Source organism: Saccostrea cucullata, unplaced genomic scaffold (assembly GCF_032062105.1).
Source record: "Saccostrea cucullata isolate Sc308-1 unplaced genomic scaffold, CSIRO_AGI_Scuc_v1 ctg727, whole genome shotgun sequence".
Classification (NCBI taxonomy): domain Eukaryota; kingdom Metazoa; phylum Mollusca; class Bivalvia; order Ostreida; family Ostreidae; genus Saccostrea; species Saccostrea cuccullata.
In genome coordinates, this window is record NW_026918345.1 from 17,359 (window position 1) to 35,000 (window position 17,642).

Sequence of the window (17,642 nt, forward strand, 5' to 3'; positions counted from 1 at the left end):
ACATCCCTTAGTCTTTCCAAAAGAATGGGCAATTTCTATCAATATTTCAATTTCAAAACTTCATATTTTGATTATTCAAAAATTAGAGGGCGTAATATTTTGAAATAACAGTGTTTTTTTTTTTCTCTTCTTTTAAAGTTCTCATACACATTGACAACACGTTGGCAATTTTTGATACAAAACTGGAGATACATAACAACTTAACGATAGGATAGATTTTTCTTTTTATAAATTTACGAGAATATGTGAGTTGTGTTTTCTTACCTTAATTGTTATCCCCTCTGTCAGTAATAGCTACACTTCAGACCTCACCTGCTTTCAAAATACATTGTAAATAATATTCATTCGCAAGAAAGTGAAAGTAGATATCATGTAAATGCAAATACCGAAAATAAATTATTTCACTTAGAAAGGTATCATGCTTACCAAAATCAAAACGTAAAATTAAGTTTGAAAGTAGGATAACTTGTTTATAAATAAATAAGTCTGTAAAAACGTGAAATCAAATCATCTACGAACTATATCTGCGCGCGGAATATTTACGCAAATGTGCACCAGGATGTTGAGTGACCATGAGTCAGATAAGTGTATACGATAATTTTACTGTGCTTGCGATCTTATATACGTCATAGGGTGTCCAGTTTCCCTAATTTGGGGTTGGATGAAATGACTGCTTGATTTAAATATTGACACACCTCGAATACAGAAGCTGAATTAAGATTTTAAGTAGACAGTTTGTGAAGTCCAAGACAAACATGGACAACTTTCACTTTGTCTTGTTGACAGTTTGTCTTGTTTTATGGAAGTCTGTGATAGCTGATATTTATTTACACAATCCAAGGTAATTATTTCAATACAGTTTTAGTACAGGTATTGTAATTTTTTTTATCAAGATTTTATTATTTGTACAACTTTTTTACAAAGACTGCAGCATTTTGCATACAAGACATATTCTAGAATATTTCTGTTTTAATAAACTGTTAAATGTATCTGCATTGGCGTCGGAAGCAAATTGAAAGTGGGGGGGCTAAGTGTAAAAAAAAAAAAATTGTACGTTCAAAAAAAATAAAAAAAAAAAAAGGAAATTTCTTTTGAAAATCCTCGTGGGGGGGGGGGGGGGGGGGGGGGGGGGTGACAAAGCCATTACAATTGTTTTTGTATTGGCTATTGTTTTGATAAACTGTGCAATGTATCTGTTTTATTAAAATTTGATAGTTTGATAAGAAGTCATTTTAAGAATAATTATGGTCTTAAATCAGTGAAAATTGTCATCGGGACATTTTGGTACAGTAGTTGATCGAGGATGACTCTTATTAAGAATTTATGTACACTGTATTATGTATGTAATAGGAAGGGAGGAAAATGTAATGAACTTAACCAGGATTTGAGCCATGGCCCCCTGAATCACTTGTATCTGTGTTATTAATATTTGATAGTTTGTTAAGATGTCATTTTAAGAATTATCATGGTCCTAAATGGTTATCAGCTAGACCATTATCGTAAAGTAGTTGATCGAGGATTACTCTATTAAGAATTTATGTATGCTGTATTATGTATCTAATAGGAAGGGAGGAAAACGTAACAAAGTTAACCAGGATTTAAGCCAGGGTCCCCTGAATCCCTAGTCATGCATGTTATCTAACTGATTGAACTCTCTAGCCACAGGTGATCAAACCTGTCTCTATTAAGCTAATATTAATAATAATGTATATAGGGTTATTTTCGCCCCGTGTTATTTTTTGCCTTTTACACTTGCTATCAATTTTCCCCCATTTTAAATTTGCCCTGTCACAGTTCTGTTTAAGAATGTTTACTGTGTTATTTGAATTTGCCCCATTTTAAATTGTGACAAGGGCTAAAGGGGCAAAAATAAAACGGGGACGAACATTTCCCTGGATACATTGTATTACATTTGCCTGTGTATTCCTATTAGGGCTTTTGGCAGAAAGAAACTTCTAATAATTCAAGCACAGTGCTTAATGCCTTAATACACTTGTATGCATAAATAAAAAAATTTTAAAAAAAAAAGAAATGTGCTAAATGAAATCTACTTGTTCAAAAATTTTTATTTATATAAAATCAATTATGTTTACATGCTAAATATAATACATTTACAGTACATAAAAGTTTTGTAAATTTCCTGTAATTGTAATTTGAAAGATTGAACAAATAAATAAAACTTCTGCCCTTGTCAGGGACCATGCCTTTTTTTGTCAAACAATTTATTTTTCATCAAATGCATCAGCTGTTTTAACTATGCAACAATTCAGTTAGATAACTGAACTCTTCAGTATACAATGTTATAACAATTGAAAAAGGTACACTTAACTGTATACTAGTATTTCTATATCATGTATATTCTGCAGTATCTTGAAAGTATAGATATGTGATGGTAACAAAAACACTGACTCATTCATATATATTAGAATTCATTAATACTATAGTTTGTCATAAATACCCGGGTATTTATCATGGATAGAATGACTTCGTGGAATGTTGTTCAAGTACACTCCAGAGTTTATCTTTATTGACGATTATTGAACCTTTTATTTGTACACTGTGAAAGTATGTTATCATGTTTATATCAACTTATTGTTCTAAACCATATTAAACATGTTAAAAGTGCAAAGTGATTTCTACATTCTTCTTCATATCTAGCTTTAGAATAAGTAAGTGCATATACACCCATAAGTTGCATAGGTTAACTTTCTTGCAGAAAAGTCGAGTGTTTGTGTTTTTCTTTCATATATCAAAACATGCTCAAAACATATGGCAATACGCAATAAAGTTAAAGATATTGCAGTATATCGATAAAATCTCTACCCAGCCCTAAGAAGTTAATGATGTTTGACAATATTTTTTTTTCAGGGGGGGTAACAACAGGTTGGATGAGGAAAACAGAAATGTACAGAATAATAAAAGGTGAGAAGACTGAATTAGAAACAAAAGACAAGTACAACAAAGTATTTAAGTGTCCACACAGTGACAGTTGGATTTACATTGTATCTTAATTAAATCACTCCATTTAGAATATCATCCCACCAAAAAAAAAATGGTCAAAATTCTTCTCCATAAGCAAGGCATGTGTATTTTTGCCAAAAAAAAGTATTGTACAAACACAAAAATCCATTCAAACTTATGACGTAAATTGAAGTGTTCTTTTCAATGCTTGCTTAGTTTATTTTCATTAAAAAGCAATTGCAGAGTTACATTTTATATAGTTAATTAATATACATGTGTCAGTTAAAACAGACTAACAATTTATTTTAAAAGAAGTAAGTATCTTCTTGTTTTAAATAAGAAAATCTTATAATGTTGGAAATTAAAACTGTATCGGACTATCCTAGCCACTGAAACACATGCACACACTTCACTTATAAGTGCATGGTTAAGCGATTAAGATGGTCTACTCTTTGACATATTAAATAGAGACAAAACACAAGAAAACTATTTCCCTTCCTGTAAAACCTGTTTTGTGGATTTGGTTTGTTGTTTTGTCTGTTTTACCTGTGTCTTGATTAATTATTCTAATTATTTTGCACTGACAATGAATGTAATTCTCAGGTGATGTGCAAATTAAACCATTGTGATATGCCTTCAATTTGTAGAAATTTTACATGTCAGGAAATAATTAAGCACTATAAATTATGGTGAATAAAATTATTTTAATAGCAAAAAGCAATTTTTTGTTCCAAGGGAAAACTTCATATTAAAATTTCAGTTAAGAAAACGTCTGAGAAATACATGTTTTTTTTTTCTAAAAGCAGATATATGTAAGATACATGTAAATTTTAATTTATGTATTATACAGTCTGTCATTTTTTTCAGGATGTTTGACTCCCAGAACAACAATAGAGGGGGATACAATGTGGGGTCACTCTACTACTATGTGGGGTCAACCCTACACATAGAATGGTGAGTACAGTTTTGGGTCACTCTACTACTATGTTGGGTCAACCCTACACATAGAATGGTGAGTACAGTTTGGGGTCACTCTACTACTATGTGGGGTCAACCCTACATAGTGAGAATGGTGAGTACAGTGTGGGGTCACTCTACTACTATGTGGGGTCAACCCTACACATAGAATGGTGAGTACAGTTTTGGGTCACTCTACTACTATGTTGGGTCATCCCTACACATAGAATTGTGAGTACAATGTGGGATCACTCTACTACTATGTGGGGTCAATCACTGAATCGTAGATTGAGGAATGCATATTTGGATATGTTGTTCAGAAAGAAGATAAACTTGTCAGTTCTGAAAAAAGTCTAACTTAACATCATTGAATTTACAAGTTTGTCATATTTAAAGAAACTACTTTTTGTGTTTTTCTTTGAGTTGTTAAAAATATTTTTGCTTTATATATAATTTTGTGTATAACAGATGTGTATAAATTTCAGGACAAACCAGCATTCCTGTAGTAACCCTAACAGTCACTGCGAGATCATACTACAGTACATGTGTGATGACCAGCTCAGGGATGGGGCTTCTACAAAGTAATTAATTAATTAACTTCTGTATAATTAAGAAAAAATAATAAAACATAACCAAGACTAAAAATATAGATATTATGCACATTTTTGTAAGACTCAATCTAAAAAAGTCAATTTCTTCAAAGCCCTAAGTTTTTTTTCTCCTGGGCTGCTGAAGGAGGGGCTTTACTGGGCTTCAGACCTCCACCCCCACCCCCACCCCAAAGTCTGAAAAGCATTCACATTATTTTTTCATGGCCTTAGTATTGTTTGATTAACATCACTGTGTAATATGAAACTCCTCCTATTTTCAGTACTATACCCTTGAACCCGGATGACTGTCGCCTTGGAAACTGTAATACAGATAAAGAATATGGCATGAATGAGAACTATGAATATTACCTGAACTGTAGGTCTCGGAGGCGCAACAAAGGGCTATTTATAGCAGACCAGGTGAGAAGGGGGTTAATTACCTGTAACCGTATAAGACTTCATAGGGTGAAGCTATAAGGTCTATTCATGTTATTATTTGCTGATACATGGATTATTGTTGCTTGTCGTTTTATTTTATTTCCTTATAAATAGGTGTCAGTGGAAAGATTTTCATACCTTTCATGTGAAATATTTCTAAATTAATGGCTGTTGGAAATGTATCTGAATTGTATGTGGGTGTTATACCTTGTGATTATATATCTCCCACGCAATTTGAACAGCTGAGCTTTAGAAATAGTAAGAATACATTCTAGATACCAATCAGTTTTAGGTAGAAATTTGCCAACAAATTGGATACACATTTCTTGATAATTTTTTTAAATCTAAAATTACAGATTATAAATTGCAAAATTACTGACCTAGATGTGCAGAAATATAGTGATACAGTGTTGTACTACTGTTAAATTGTATAATTAAAGTAAAGTTTTTTAATCAAGAATTTTATTATAAACTAATAAGGCAATTAAGGTTCATAAACCCTCTGCTTGCTCATATAAAAAAATGTTGCCTGAACCTTAATGATAATCCAAAAGAAATGGTATTTTATAAGTAAAATACAGTCAAACAATTATAGCATAGCTTTGCAGCACAAACTTGGACAAAAAAAAACATGGCAAATCTAAAAAGGAATAATAGACATTTATGTCATTAAAAGTTATCTCTCTTATTAGAGTATCTATGAACCTTAAATTCTACTTGTAGAACCTGAATAACAGGAACCGGGCAATCAACACTCGTCAGAATCCTAACGGTCAGCGCTATGGTTACGAGTGTCCAGAGGAGAGAGACTATTACCCCTACTGGGGCCCCACTCCATGGATGGTCTGCTGTTTTCCTTATTATATAACACTTACTTGTCTAATCTACATGATTTACATGTAACTTTGCTCATATATATATCTATTTTAGTTGATATAATCCTTGAAAATACATTTTTATAAGTAGTTGAATTTTTCAAGCACTAACACATTTTTTGGGTCTAAATTGATTTCCATCATTGAATCAGGGTAGAATAAAAAATTTTTTTTTTTTTTTTTTTTTTTTTTTTTTTTTTTTTTTTTTTTTTTTTTTTGAAAAATTTGCATCTCATTCATTGAATTTACCAATATAGTGGCTTGAAATTTGTTATTTAAATAATATATTATTGATATGGTGCTTGTAGGATATTGCTGTGCTGACTAACGATGCCACCAGATGTCCTTATTACAGAGCTGAGAGTGCTAACGTCAAACCCCGCTACGGCTGTGTGATGCCAGCGGAGGTCCTACAGGAAAACATCGGCCGAATCACCCTCCCCAACACCAAGGAGGAGTGTGAGGTCTGTTGTAGCTATAGCAATTCTTATAGAGGGACTTTTTTTTTTTAATGGAACACTGGAAGAGTAGTCAGATAAGGGTTGGGGTGGGAATTTTAAACTGAGCATGAACTTGTAGTGTTTGTACCTTTACAGTTTAAAAATAAAGATATTTTCGTCATTATGAGGAGTTTCTTGAGGTATTCAAGAAATGTTGGTTTGGTTTTTTAAAAAAAATTATTGCATAATTTCATACACCTATGATTTTAAAGTTAAGTTTATCAATCTTTGGAAAAAGTTAAAAACATTAGAAATTCTAAATTGAAGTTAATTATTTAAACAGATTTGTATGTTTCTGATTTCTTTTATGCAATTTGTAATATCCTTGAATAACTGATGAAAAACAAATTTTGTTTAGAGATTTTGGTATCTTAATATCATAAAAATGATTAATTACCACCAGGTGTACAGATACCCTAGTAACGACCCTGACGGAGTCCTGGCAGAGTGGAGGGAGGTCCCAGCCTTTGGTATCGAGGCCCCGGACTGCAGGGAGACCCAGTTCTCCAGAGACAATCACCTAGGTAACGGGATTGGAGGACACGCTTTGGTCTACAACTGGACTATACCCAATACAGTTCATGAGAATTGTGCCATGAGAATAAGGTTTTTTAAAAATCAGTTGATTATAAATACCATATTTTAACACATTTCTTGATAGGGAAGAAAATGAATTACATATATGTATTATTCTAAGAATTATTCAATTTCTTTCTTTCAATTTTTTTTTATTTCATCATTTTGATTTAATATAAGGGATGGGGAAGATAAACAGCTCTTCCTTATAATTGATTTTTCCTACATTGTAAATCACCTTTTATTTACAAGAAATTTATTTTGGCATGATTATGTCTATAGCTATTTGCTCGCATAATTTTCATTGAATTTCTCACATATATATTATTAAGGATTATACAACAATTATCATAGCTCTCAAAACTTGTCTTAACTATGAGTATATATTGATTTCTTGTGAAAAGATCTTACTGACTTATATGCAGGTCAATGAATTATTCTTCCAAATTAAGCTTTAAACAAATGCAACTGACTTTTAAGCAAAGTATGTAAGATACTAAAAGTTCCATTACTGAGTCAATTCTTCACATACAGGTACAATATTTCGACTGGGGACTATAATGGCTGGAACACAACATATAACACAGATGTTGATGCTCAGTTGGCAGCCAAAGTCGGACTCTCTGAAAACGAGGCTGACCAACGGGGCTTCCTGTTTGAAAACAACCCTGAGGTCAAGGTCTTTTCAGATGCCAACTTTGAACTCCAGCTGGCTGTTAACACAGCACAATTTGGTCGTACATTTGAGGACAGGTAATAAGCAGATTATGTTGAAACTTAGTGCTGCAAATATTTCAATAAATCAATCAAAATTTTATAATTTTATTCTTTGATTAACTTTCCCATGGAACTTACTTTGTTGGGCTATCCATGAAAATTGTTGAAATTCTACACAGAAGTTACACAATTTCATTATCAGACCATATGATTTAAGTACTTTTTAAAAAGATGTATATAATAAAATATAAACTTTTACAGGTCTTTTGCTTTCGCCATTCGTCCCCGCCCGGCTGGTACAGAGGGTAAGACAATCTCCAATCTGAATGTCCGCGGGAAGCGAGGAAACATTGTACAGGTGTATCCCTCGGTGGAGTACGACTTCATACCCAACAACCTGGAGATGGGCACCTCCAACTACATACATATACAGTGAGTTAACCAATAAAGTATGAAAACTAAAACTTAGTATGTTTTACACATCCATGTATACTGTGCCAAACATATCATATAAGAAACTGTATGTCTGGTGTATATTAATTGATTTAACCTGGAAATGAGATACCTCCAATCTGAGTAAATAATCATGGACATGGAGATGGAAACAAAATGTGTTTAACAATATACATTTTATATTGAAACACACATATACCGGTACTTTTCTACAGAGAAAACTGAACTTATCACTAATCATGAGAGGTTCAAACTTAGGAAAAAGAAATAGGATTTGAAAAAGTATGAAGAAAATCATGTGATCTTTGCAGTATCTAAAATCTAAAAATTTTTATATTTGTTTTTTAAGTTACATGTACTATATACAATAAATTGTTTGGTGTAACTTTAAGCTGCATTGAATATTTTATGGGTTTTTTTGCACACATATGATATTGACATGCTTTACTTTTACAGGTGGACAGGCTCCAATACTAACAACCCTAACAATGATGGGAATGGGCAGGCCAGGTCAGATAGGAACAATATTGTCCAGCTAGGAGACCCGACCTACGACGAGGGCAGTCTGACACGATTTGGCCCTGGGGCAGTATATGGAAAATACGGAGTTAATTATCCAGCACATGCCGTCAACTCATCCTTTCTTGGTCTCAGTGAAGAGGATTTACTGCACCTTGCATTTAATTCTCCAGGTATTTATAAACAATATGCAGCAGTAAAAATGCTTTTCAGCTTACAAATAAAAGAGATATTGCAGTGAAATTTACATTGGGCACAGTAATAAAGACTGCTTCTTCAATTTGTCATGTTAAGAGTTTGGAACAAATGTAAAACTTTACACTATACATACATGTATATATGCATTAAAAAATATGCACCAGGATTATTACACCATACACTGACATGTCTGTATTATAGGACATTTTGGCGGTGAACTCTCCCAGTTGGATGATGCGGGTACCTACTTTGACCTTGGCCTTCGTATGATTTCACAGGAAGGGACGTACCACTATATGTGTACGCGTAACAATGACTTCTCTAACAGAGATCAGAAGGGGAGGATCACAGTTCTACCTTACCTCACTGGAACCCAGCCCATTGGCTTGGGGGGTGGAACTCTAGCATTAGCTGATAAGTAAGAATCTTCTAATTTGGCTTTTGTGAATTTGTTTACTGTTAGTCGTTTTATTTCCACGGTTTTAAAATTTCACATTAATGCTATGGTTTTACACAGCAAAAATGGTGTATAGGCATTTAAACGCTTTTAAAAACTAAAAATAGCATTCACGATGGGTTAAATTTTGCAGGAAAATGATAAATCGCCAACATAGTGAAATTAAAACCATCCTGTACAAATATAAGACCCAACAAGAGAATGAATGATGAAACGTTGTAGTTTTTAAAGTTTCAGGCTATGGTTTGGTCGAGTACAATTTCAATTGAAAGAGGTAGAGTAAAATATATATGTCATGATCTTTTTTTTTCCTTTTCACAGTAAAGCCAAGGTGATGGTGGAGCCGGGTGTTTTCCCTACCCTACAGACCTTACAGATGGAGGAGTGGTCCCCAGACCTGGCGGTGGGGAGCGGGACACTCAGGAGTGAACCTGTGAGTCTCTTACCTAACTTTTCATTTATAATTAGAACAAAATAGAATAATGTCATCTCGCTGGATTTATTTGGTGGAGATAAACCCAGAAGCCTTGCATTAGAAAAATATTCTGTAATGAAGTAAAAGTCAGAAGGAAAGCTATTATAATCTAAAGGGTAATTAGTATGCTTGATATCATGACGATAATTTATTGATTGTTCAATTAAATTAATTTTTTTTTTAAAGATAACTGTTTTTAATAAATTTTTTTTTCAATAAAATATAAAAATTTTTGATAATTTTGTTAAATTTTTAGGCTGGAAATGACTATGCCAGTAACTTTGTCGTTATCCGACCAGAGAATGTAATGACACAGAATGGTGCCACCTTCACCGTTCAGATGCAGGTGGACCCTGATGCCAGCAACGTAGAAATTTACCGCTCCAAATCCCAGGATATGGCCAGCTGGACAAAGATCCCATCCTCTGTTGATGCTGGAACTGCCAGCTTCCAGGTGGACCAAGGTGGTGTCTATGTGGCTAGGTCCCACCAGAATCTAGGTCCGATCATTGGCATTGCAGTGGCAGGAATCGTGGTGGCATTGGTTGTGATAGCCACCATTGTATACTTTAGAAGAAATCCTGATAGATTTCAGAGATTGAAGAGTGGTGCTAGGAAAGCAGAGCGATCTGTACAGAATAAAGTGTAAATTGATGTATATAGGGGCATACAAACAGCATTATTGTATTTAAACATTGATTTCTGGTTTTTCCAGAATTTTTCATCTCAGGTTGCTGTATTGGAAATTATGGCATCTTTAAAAAATATATTCTTCAATCTTTAGTCATTTGATTAGAGCCAGTAGTCTTCCCTGAATACAATTTTATATGTAAGTGGTGCACAATTTATTTTAAATTTTAACTCTCTTTTTGGATATTTGATTGTAAAGATTTATATGTAGTTCAGTTGCAGTAGGGCTTGTGACTGATATCTTAGATACCATTGATATAAACACAAATTATGATACCTTGCTGTGCAGGTACCTAGTTCAAGATTTCAGGGAAAAAAATAAAAATTTTCTTTTTTCTAACAGCAAACAGAACCCACAACTTTGCAGGTCAAAGTTTGTACTTGCCTATGTACGTTCAAATGCATCACTATTTAATATTCATTTGCACATTTTAAAAGAATGGCGAAACTCCTACATGTATTTGTATATAATTATCCATTGTTAAATTTTGTCAATTGTTCATTGTAATATGTTACATGTTTTAATGCATGTACATGCTCTGTTTTACCAAATATGAGATTATATTTATATATTTCTGTTCACATTTTACATGTGTAAATGAACGTTTCATTAAAAGGCATAATAATAAAAACAATGGCCATTATCATCAGGTAACAAAACAATGTACATATCATATGGATATTAAACTGTGTGAAACATTCCTTTTTTCCAATAGGTGTATAGTTACAGTTATTTTGAATAATGTGAAATAAATAATTTTTACATTGAGAAAAATTAAGTTTTTTTTATGTACTGCATGTGTAGTATATAATTTATTGATAAATGTATTTTCAGTTCATCTTCTTAGTTACATAGCAATTTGATTCTTATATGTAGCATTCATATTTCTTCCTTTGTAATTTTGTAACCAAATTCTATTTGTAATGCTGAATATTTTGGATGCGAGTGCTTTGCACTTCTGCTACTTGTTATAGGGACTACATTTATATGAAACAATTGTTTGTGAGGTCTAAAACAATTTTTTTTTGTTTGCAATTGTCTACCAACTTGCTGGAAAGCAACCAATTTAAGCCAAACACTCTTTCTGCCATTTTAAAGATTTTTGCAAGTGTAAAGTTTCCATGATATTAAAACTGATTCATTTTTGAGTTGGCTCGCGTAGCGAGCTAATCCTTGTCGACATAGCCGTTTCAGAGGGTTAACAGTTTCAGAGCTGTAAAATTTTTCACGCATTCATCAAGGTGATCCATACGCCAAAGATAATAGTTCTAGCAAAACATGCTTTGGTTAGAGTGATTGTATAAACTTAAGAGGTAAAAACTGTATAAAATTCCATACTGTAACATTATTTATACCTTCATGCTTTTAAAGAAATTTTTGATTAAATACCTGTAAGATGTACAATTACTGCGTATGAATATGTGCAAATATGTTAGGTGGATCTAATCTTCCCATCTGAAGTTTATTTATAATTGTCCTAGAATACTCCCTAACACAAACATTGTGCTCCCTCATTAGCTGCAGCTAGTTGTTGTTGAAAATCTATTTTTAGAATCCAGATTTGCTGTGGGAATCTATAACCTAATTATTCCATAACACTGACCACTTCAGCTAATGTGCTGAAATTCATTATAGAATCCAGTTACAAAATAATACGGAAGCCCATTAGTGCCAACCTGTATTTATAAAGGAAAAGCAATGTACACTTTATTTATGAACATCGAACATGGATCAGACATATTTATTTTATCTCTTAAGATGCAAAGTAAACTGAATATATGAAGGTATTGTGCCCAGGTGTATGAAAAAGCTCAAATTGACTCGAGCGAGTCAACTCGCAGGCCCTTCAGGCCTTTGATTTGTGTTTATCAATAAGGGGCTTGATAAAGTGGAGCTTAAGCATATATTGTGTAGGCAACTGCAAGCAAAGATTTTTTAAGCTTGGCATGATGAATAGCATTATGAATCAGACATATCAATTATACTCTTCTTTAATTTACAATTCTATGAATTGTTATACATTCTCCATATACATGTAATTTCTGTTATGTCTCAATCTTTTTGTATGACACATTGTGATGGAACTTGCCTTTAATCATGTTGTATTGTGCAATATATTTTACTGTATTTCACCGTTTAGCTGCAGGACAGCTATTAACATTAAACATCTATTTCATATTGACTTAATTTCTTTAAAGATAAGGAACCCGAATCTCTTTCCTGGTTTTTTGCAATCAGATAGATAAATGATGCTTTTTCTTATTTCAAAACTGGATTTTGATGATACCATACATATCAGAAAACTGTCATTTTTTTTTCTGAAAATTTGAATATTTCTCATAAAAATATGCTAAGAAAATAATTAATTGGGCATAATGTGTACATTTGTGGATACTGAGTATTTAAGTTAGACTGAACCCTATGCTTTTTCAAAGCATTTTGTTTGAAAAGTGAAGAAAACTCAAGAGGACCTCTGAGAAATTCTAATTTTTCACCTACGGTATTTCTAGCCTCTGCCAGGCAAGTAGGTAACAAGGGGCTCTGCCCCACACTACCACCCTTTAAAGTTCTGAAAGTATAAGCTACTAGTGGACTTTGGCGAGGAGTGCTGACTTATACATTTTTTTGATTTTTGACTTACTTTTTAGCTTTTCCCTTCAGTTTTACATCTCATAAGGTTTTTTGAAAATATAATCAAACCATGACTTGGCAATGTTTAAAATATTTTTTTTTAAACTTGCTGACTTGAAAAAAAAAATTGTGCAAAACCATTGGAGCATCACATGATCTTGGACTAGTTATTTTTTCTAGGATGATCAGATGAAAAAAGTTTTCAAACAAGCGTAAATGAAACAATCCTTGGAATACAACATTTTTGTTGTTGCTGTTGATTTGTTTTGAATAAAAGTGTTTATTAGTACAATGTTCTCTCATTAACAAACAAAATACTTAGTACTGTATGTAGAAATTACAAACTTTAATAATGGAATACTCTATTTACACATTCATTCGTATTTAAATATTTTTTTTTAAAAAAGCAAGTGACATAGTTCTCTAATAATTAAGTAGAAAGTGAAAACTTCATTCTAACTACATAACCACAAGACGTTTTAGTATTATATACAGCGAAAATCTTTGTATACAAATTATATTCAGATAGATATCCTGGTTGCGGCACCATATATTAGTAACGCTAAATTTATTACCCATTCAAAATTTACGGGGTAAATGTAAGATCTTCAATTTTATATCATAATCTCAACTACACAAAAGTAGAAATATATATGTATATGATTTTGAGGGAATGTCCATATCCCCTCCAATCCTTCCAAAACATTCCATCATAGAACCCTGCGTTAGGTCTGTAGTCTCCCCCGGAGTAGTAAACCCCTGTCGGTAGAGCGTACGTACAGTCATTGTACCACCACCCCGCTCTCAGCTTCTGTGCACAATTATTGTAGTCTGGCTTGTCGTACGTAGCAAAGTTCATCCCGTGGTTGTACAGGAGGTCATCTGGAACTTGACCAAGGTAGTCCCTGATGGAGAGCTGATAGTTAGGCGCACCGGAGACATTGAAATGAAAATAGCGGACAGCTTTAGAGACGGCGTACCAATCAATCATATAGACAGTTAATATGTGATAACCTGTAATAGTTTGGAAATCAAGAGATGGGTTTCATAACTTATACACTTGTTTTGGGAAAACAAAAGGTCTTTTCTTTTCAAGCAGTTTTAATTGATCGACAATGAATTAAGTAGATATGCATGTTGTATCAATCTATTCATAATCATCAAGACGTATAGATATATAAAGGTATCACCTCTCGCGGTTAAGTAGTGAATGTTATCGAGTCCGAGCCAGTGGTTAAAGTCAGGATTACCGAACCCTCTCCGATACTCCCTCCAGGAACGATTGAAATGTTCTGTTCCGTTAAGTCTCGCCATGATCAGAGCGTAAGAGCCCGATATTCCATGTTCGCAACGAACCTGTGGAGAAATTTGTCATAATTACATGTATCAAGTTTTCAATTTTAAATACATTTTTTATTATGATTGATTGATTGTATCTTGTTTAACGTCCCTCCCGAGACTTTGTTCAGTCATATTGAGACCCTACCACTTGCCAGTGGAAAGCGCAAATTTGTCCTATGCTCAGCACTTACGGCCATAATTAGCAGTAAGGGTTTTTTGTGCCAGCATCTACTGCGACACGGGACCTCGGTTTATACGGTCTCATTTGACTCTAGAGCAGACGCTCTAACTACTGAGCCATGCGGTCGGCCTTTTTGATTATGATTATGAGTACAAAATTACAAAAAGTTGAAATTAAACAATTAATTCTTTTAACAAGACACTAATTTCAATTTCCTTCTTTCAGACAGTTTCCTCAATTTGTTTGTTTTTTTTTAACTTCAATTGGAAATGGATTTCTAAAATCAAAATAACGGAAAGTTATCTTTTTTCAACAGGAAAAAAATTATATTTCTGGGTTTGTTTAGACAGGAAACGCATCGCATTTTGATAACCAGTATCATAGGGGAATGAAAAAAAATGCTTCCTTTTCCAACTGTAACAATTAGTACCTTGAAGGAATTTTTCTCGTTTATCCACACCGTGTATGTCTTGTTTTTGACAAACCCCGCTGCACGAACGTGGTCACAATCTAGAACAAAACAAAAAAATTGAAAAATTTTCAGAGAGCTGCGATATCAGTTTTCTCAACTAGCCATGGTTTATAGGATTGATTGTATATATTGTCTAACGTCCCTCTCGAGAATTTTTCACTCATATAGAGACGCCACCACTTGCCGGTGGAGAGCTGCAAATTTTGTCAGACTATACTCGGCTCTCAGTACCATTGAGCAGGGAGGGATCTTTTTCGTTCTCGCACCTACTTCAACACGGGACCTCGGTTTATACGGTCTCATCCGAAGGATCGGTCTCCATGTCCGAACCCGCGACGTAAGGATCAGCATTTGCAATTCTATAGCTGACGCTCTAACCACTGCGTCACACGGGCAAAACTCCCTGGTAATTGTAAATTCGATGCATGGTGTTTAGTTTACCGTCCAACTCTTGTGTTTCTGAACAAATTGTCCAAATAGTAATTCTCTGTCATCCTTGGACTTTCTGTAAGGCGTGGTATTCTGGGCGCTACGTATTTAACGTCTCTCAAAAGGCGAATAGATTCTCAATGGTTAAGAAAAAAATAATATCAAAAACTTAGAATTATTGTTGACAACGAAGAGACGACTTAAGGCCCATCTCTTTGCCGTACGAGACGCTATTATTGGATATCTGCTACATCGTTGACATTTGCCCGAATTTCTATCCCATGTATATTTCAACAGTGAATAAAAGTTGTGTAAATTTCTAACGCTAAATACCCGGTATGTACAACGTCGAGATTGCCATGCATTACTGAAAGTCCAAGCTTAACTGGGAATTGTACTATAGTTTTAAATATATTCTGTTACTTTTTAAAACAATAATTATCCTGAATCCAATATTTTCTACAATTCATTTCTGGTTATAAACATCTGTACTACCAACAAACAGACAGTTACTTCAACATTCTGTGTTTAACTAATAACTTAAGAATTTGTTTTAAAACAGAGAAAAGAAAACAACACATTCTTCATATCTAAACTTTGTATCTGTACATAAATAAAAGTTCTTGTTACAGTACCTTTGAATTTTATGGCTGCAACATTGCGTCGAGAAAGACACGTTCCAAGATGGACAAGTAAGATACATGTACATAGAAAAACTCTGCTCTGCATTCTAAAAAAATTGTACCTTATTATAAGTTGTACCAAATTAACGGGGGAAAAAATGTAATAATGCATATTCATAATTTACCCGTTTATATAAGCGTATACTGTGTAAAGGCACATGTACAAACCTTGTTGTAAATAGGAGGATCTTTATAACTGAAGGATGTTGAAAATCTTTAGAATATATACTCTCAAACCTTGTTCCAGGGCAGTATTTATAGCAATCCCTCATGCAGGACAAAAACCAATCAATCAATGAAAAAAGGGGCGTTCGAACCAAATATGACAATTTTTGTATAGGTCTGGATTTCTTTTACACAGGAAATATTTCATGGGAATTTTAATTAATATTTATTCCATATGTTCCGTCGCGCACCTACGAACAGATGATACAGGCAATTTTTATCAAAAAAAAAAATGTGAAAATAACGACTTTATTCAGGTTTAATGAGAGTTAAAAAATTGTCACATTATTATTAAAAGTTTGAAATTTATCAATTTAAACTTATCTATAACAATAGGAATGAATCTGGAGACAATTCAGTGTGTAAAATAATGGCCCAACAAAAAGTAGGAAAACGTCAGACCAAGATTTGACGAAATGATATACATGTAAATTGTATTTCTTGAAATTTGCAAAAGATGATTTTATTTGGACTGTTGATATCCTTGTTTCATCAACTTGTTTGTCAACAACATATCATGTTCTAGAAATCGTTAGAGCACGTAGAGCATGTTCTTGCGTATCAAATCATATGAGAAATATATATACCCCATTTGGAGAAGATAAGGTCATATTGCTTCTAAGTCAGAGATACTGACGGTAGAAAAGTTGAAGTCATCTCGTGTCTCACATTGTTTTAGTTGTTATGTTACCATGCATTAACTTCTTTTTTCTAGTAAAACATTCCAAGATGAAATAGATTATGCATGTCCGACTCTGTGAAGTCCGAAATATCTGACATATTCATGCATGTTTTTTTTTTACGATTTCGATATTTTATGCGCCAGGAAAACCCAAATATCTGACGTTTTCCTGGCTTTTTAACAATTTTGATATTTTATGTGCCAGGAAGATGTCAGGACCGGCGCCATAGCGAAAACTGGAAAAATCGCCGCTTCCACTTGGAGGCGGCATCCTGGAGACAGCATTCTCGGGTTGTTTTTTTTAATTTCGATACTTTCGAACCTAATTAAATGCTGAATTTACAACTTATCAACTGTACAATGCCTTAATTACTCAGCAACATCGTTTTTATGGTTTTCATAAAATTCCAGTTTTCGTAATGGCGCAGGTTCTGACGTTTTGCCACGTAAAATATCTAAATCGAAAAAAGCCTGGAAAACGTCAGATATTTCGGACAAAAGACTGTGTGTAGTCTTTCATTTCAAGCGGGGCATAACTGGTACCCATAAGAATTCCGACGGATTGTTGGAAGACCTGGACTCCAAAAACCA

The 17,642-nt window shown here is 33.6% G+C and overlaps 2 protein-coding genes across 2 annotated transcripts in view; one reads left to right on the top strand and one right to left on the bottom strand.

Moving 5' to 3' along the window:
- The first annotated feature begins 550 nt into the window (after nucleotides 1–550).
- Nucleotides 551–11,190, top strand: LOC134263603 (protein DD3-3-like). Its single transcript, XM_062745992.1, has 14 exons — nucleotides 551–841; nucleotides 2,869–2,922; nucleotides 3,829–3,915; nucleotides 4,404–4,499; nucleotides 4,790–4,928; nucleotides 5,670–5,789; nucleotides 6,130–6,285; nucleotides 6,725–6,927; nucleotides 7,432–7,650; nucleotides 7,876–8,046; nucleotides 8,524–8,759; nucleotides 8,986–9,202; nucleotides 9,563–9,674; nucleotides 9,973–11,190. Exons 1-14 carry the CDS (start codon nucleotides 756–758, stop codon nucleotides 10,363–10,365), a joined length of 2,289 nt encoding a protein of 762 aa, XP_062601976.1. The 5' UTR covers nucleotides 551–755; the 3' UTR covers nucleotides 10,366–11,190.
- A 2,264-nt stretch (nucleotides 11,191–13,454) lies between these two features.
- LOC134263617 (angiopoietin-related protein 1-like) overlaps nucleotides 13,455–17,642 on the bottom strand; it is a 10,208-nt gene continuing 6,020 nt past the window's right edge. The window contains exons 2-5 of the mRNA XM_062745995.1: nucleotides 16,097–16,191; nucleotides 14,991–15,070; nucleotides 14,229–14,394; nucleotides 13,455–14,052 (exon numbers count right to left, since the gene is read on the bottom strand). Of these exons, the coding sequence (XP_062601979.1) occupies nucleotides 13,670–14,052; nucleotides 14,229–14,394; nucleotides 14,991–15,070; nucleotides 16,097–16,190 (723 nt within the window). The 5' untranslated portion in view covers nucleotide 16,191 and the 3' untranslated portion in view covers nucleotides 13,455–13,669. The remainder of the gene's footprint in view (nucleotides 14,053–14,228; nucleotides 14,395–14,990; nucleotides 15,071–16,096; nucleotides 16,192–17,642) is intronic.

Excerpts from the sequence above, each read along its gene's own strand:
- LOC134263603 (XM_062745992.1), top strand. The coding sequence starts at position 756 with ATGGACAACTTTCACTTTGTCTTGTTGACAGTTTGTCTTGTTTTATGG. Across the intron at positions 3,916-4,403 it reads TCAACCCTACACATAGAATG|GACAAACCAGCATTCCTGTA; the intron begins GTGAGTACAGTT and ends TATAAATTTCAG. Across the intron at positions 6,286-6,724 it reads ACACCAAGGAGGAGTGTGAG|GTGTACAGATACCCTAGTAA; the intron begins GTCTGTTGTAGC and ends AATTACCACCAG.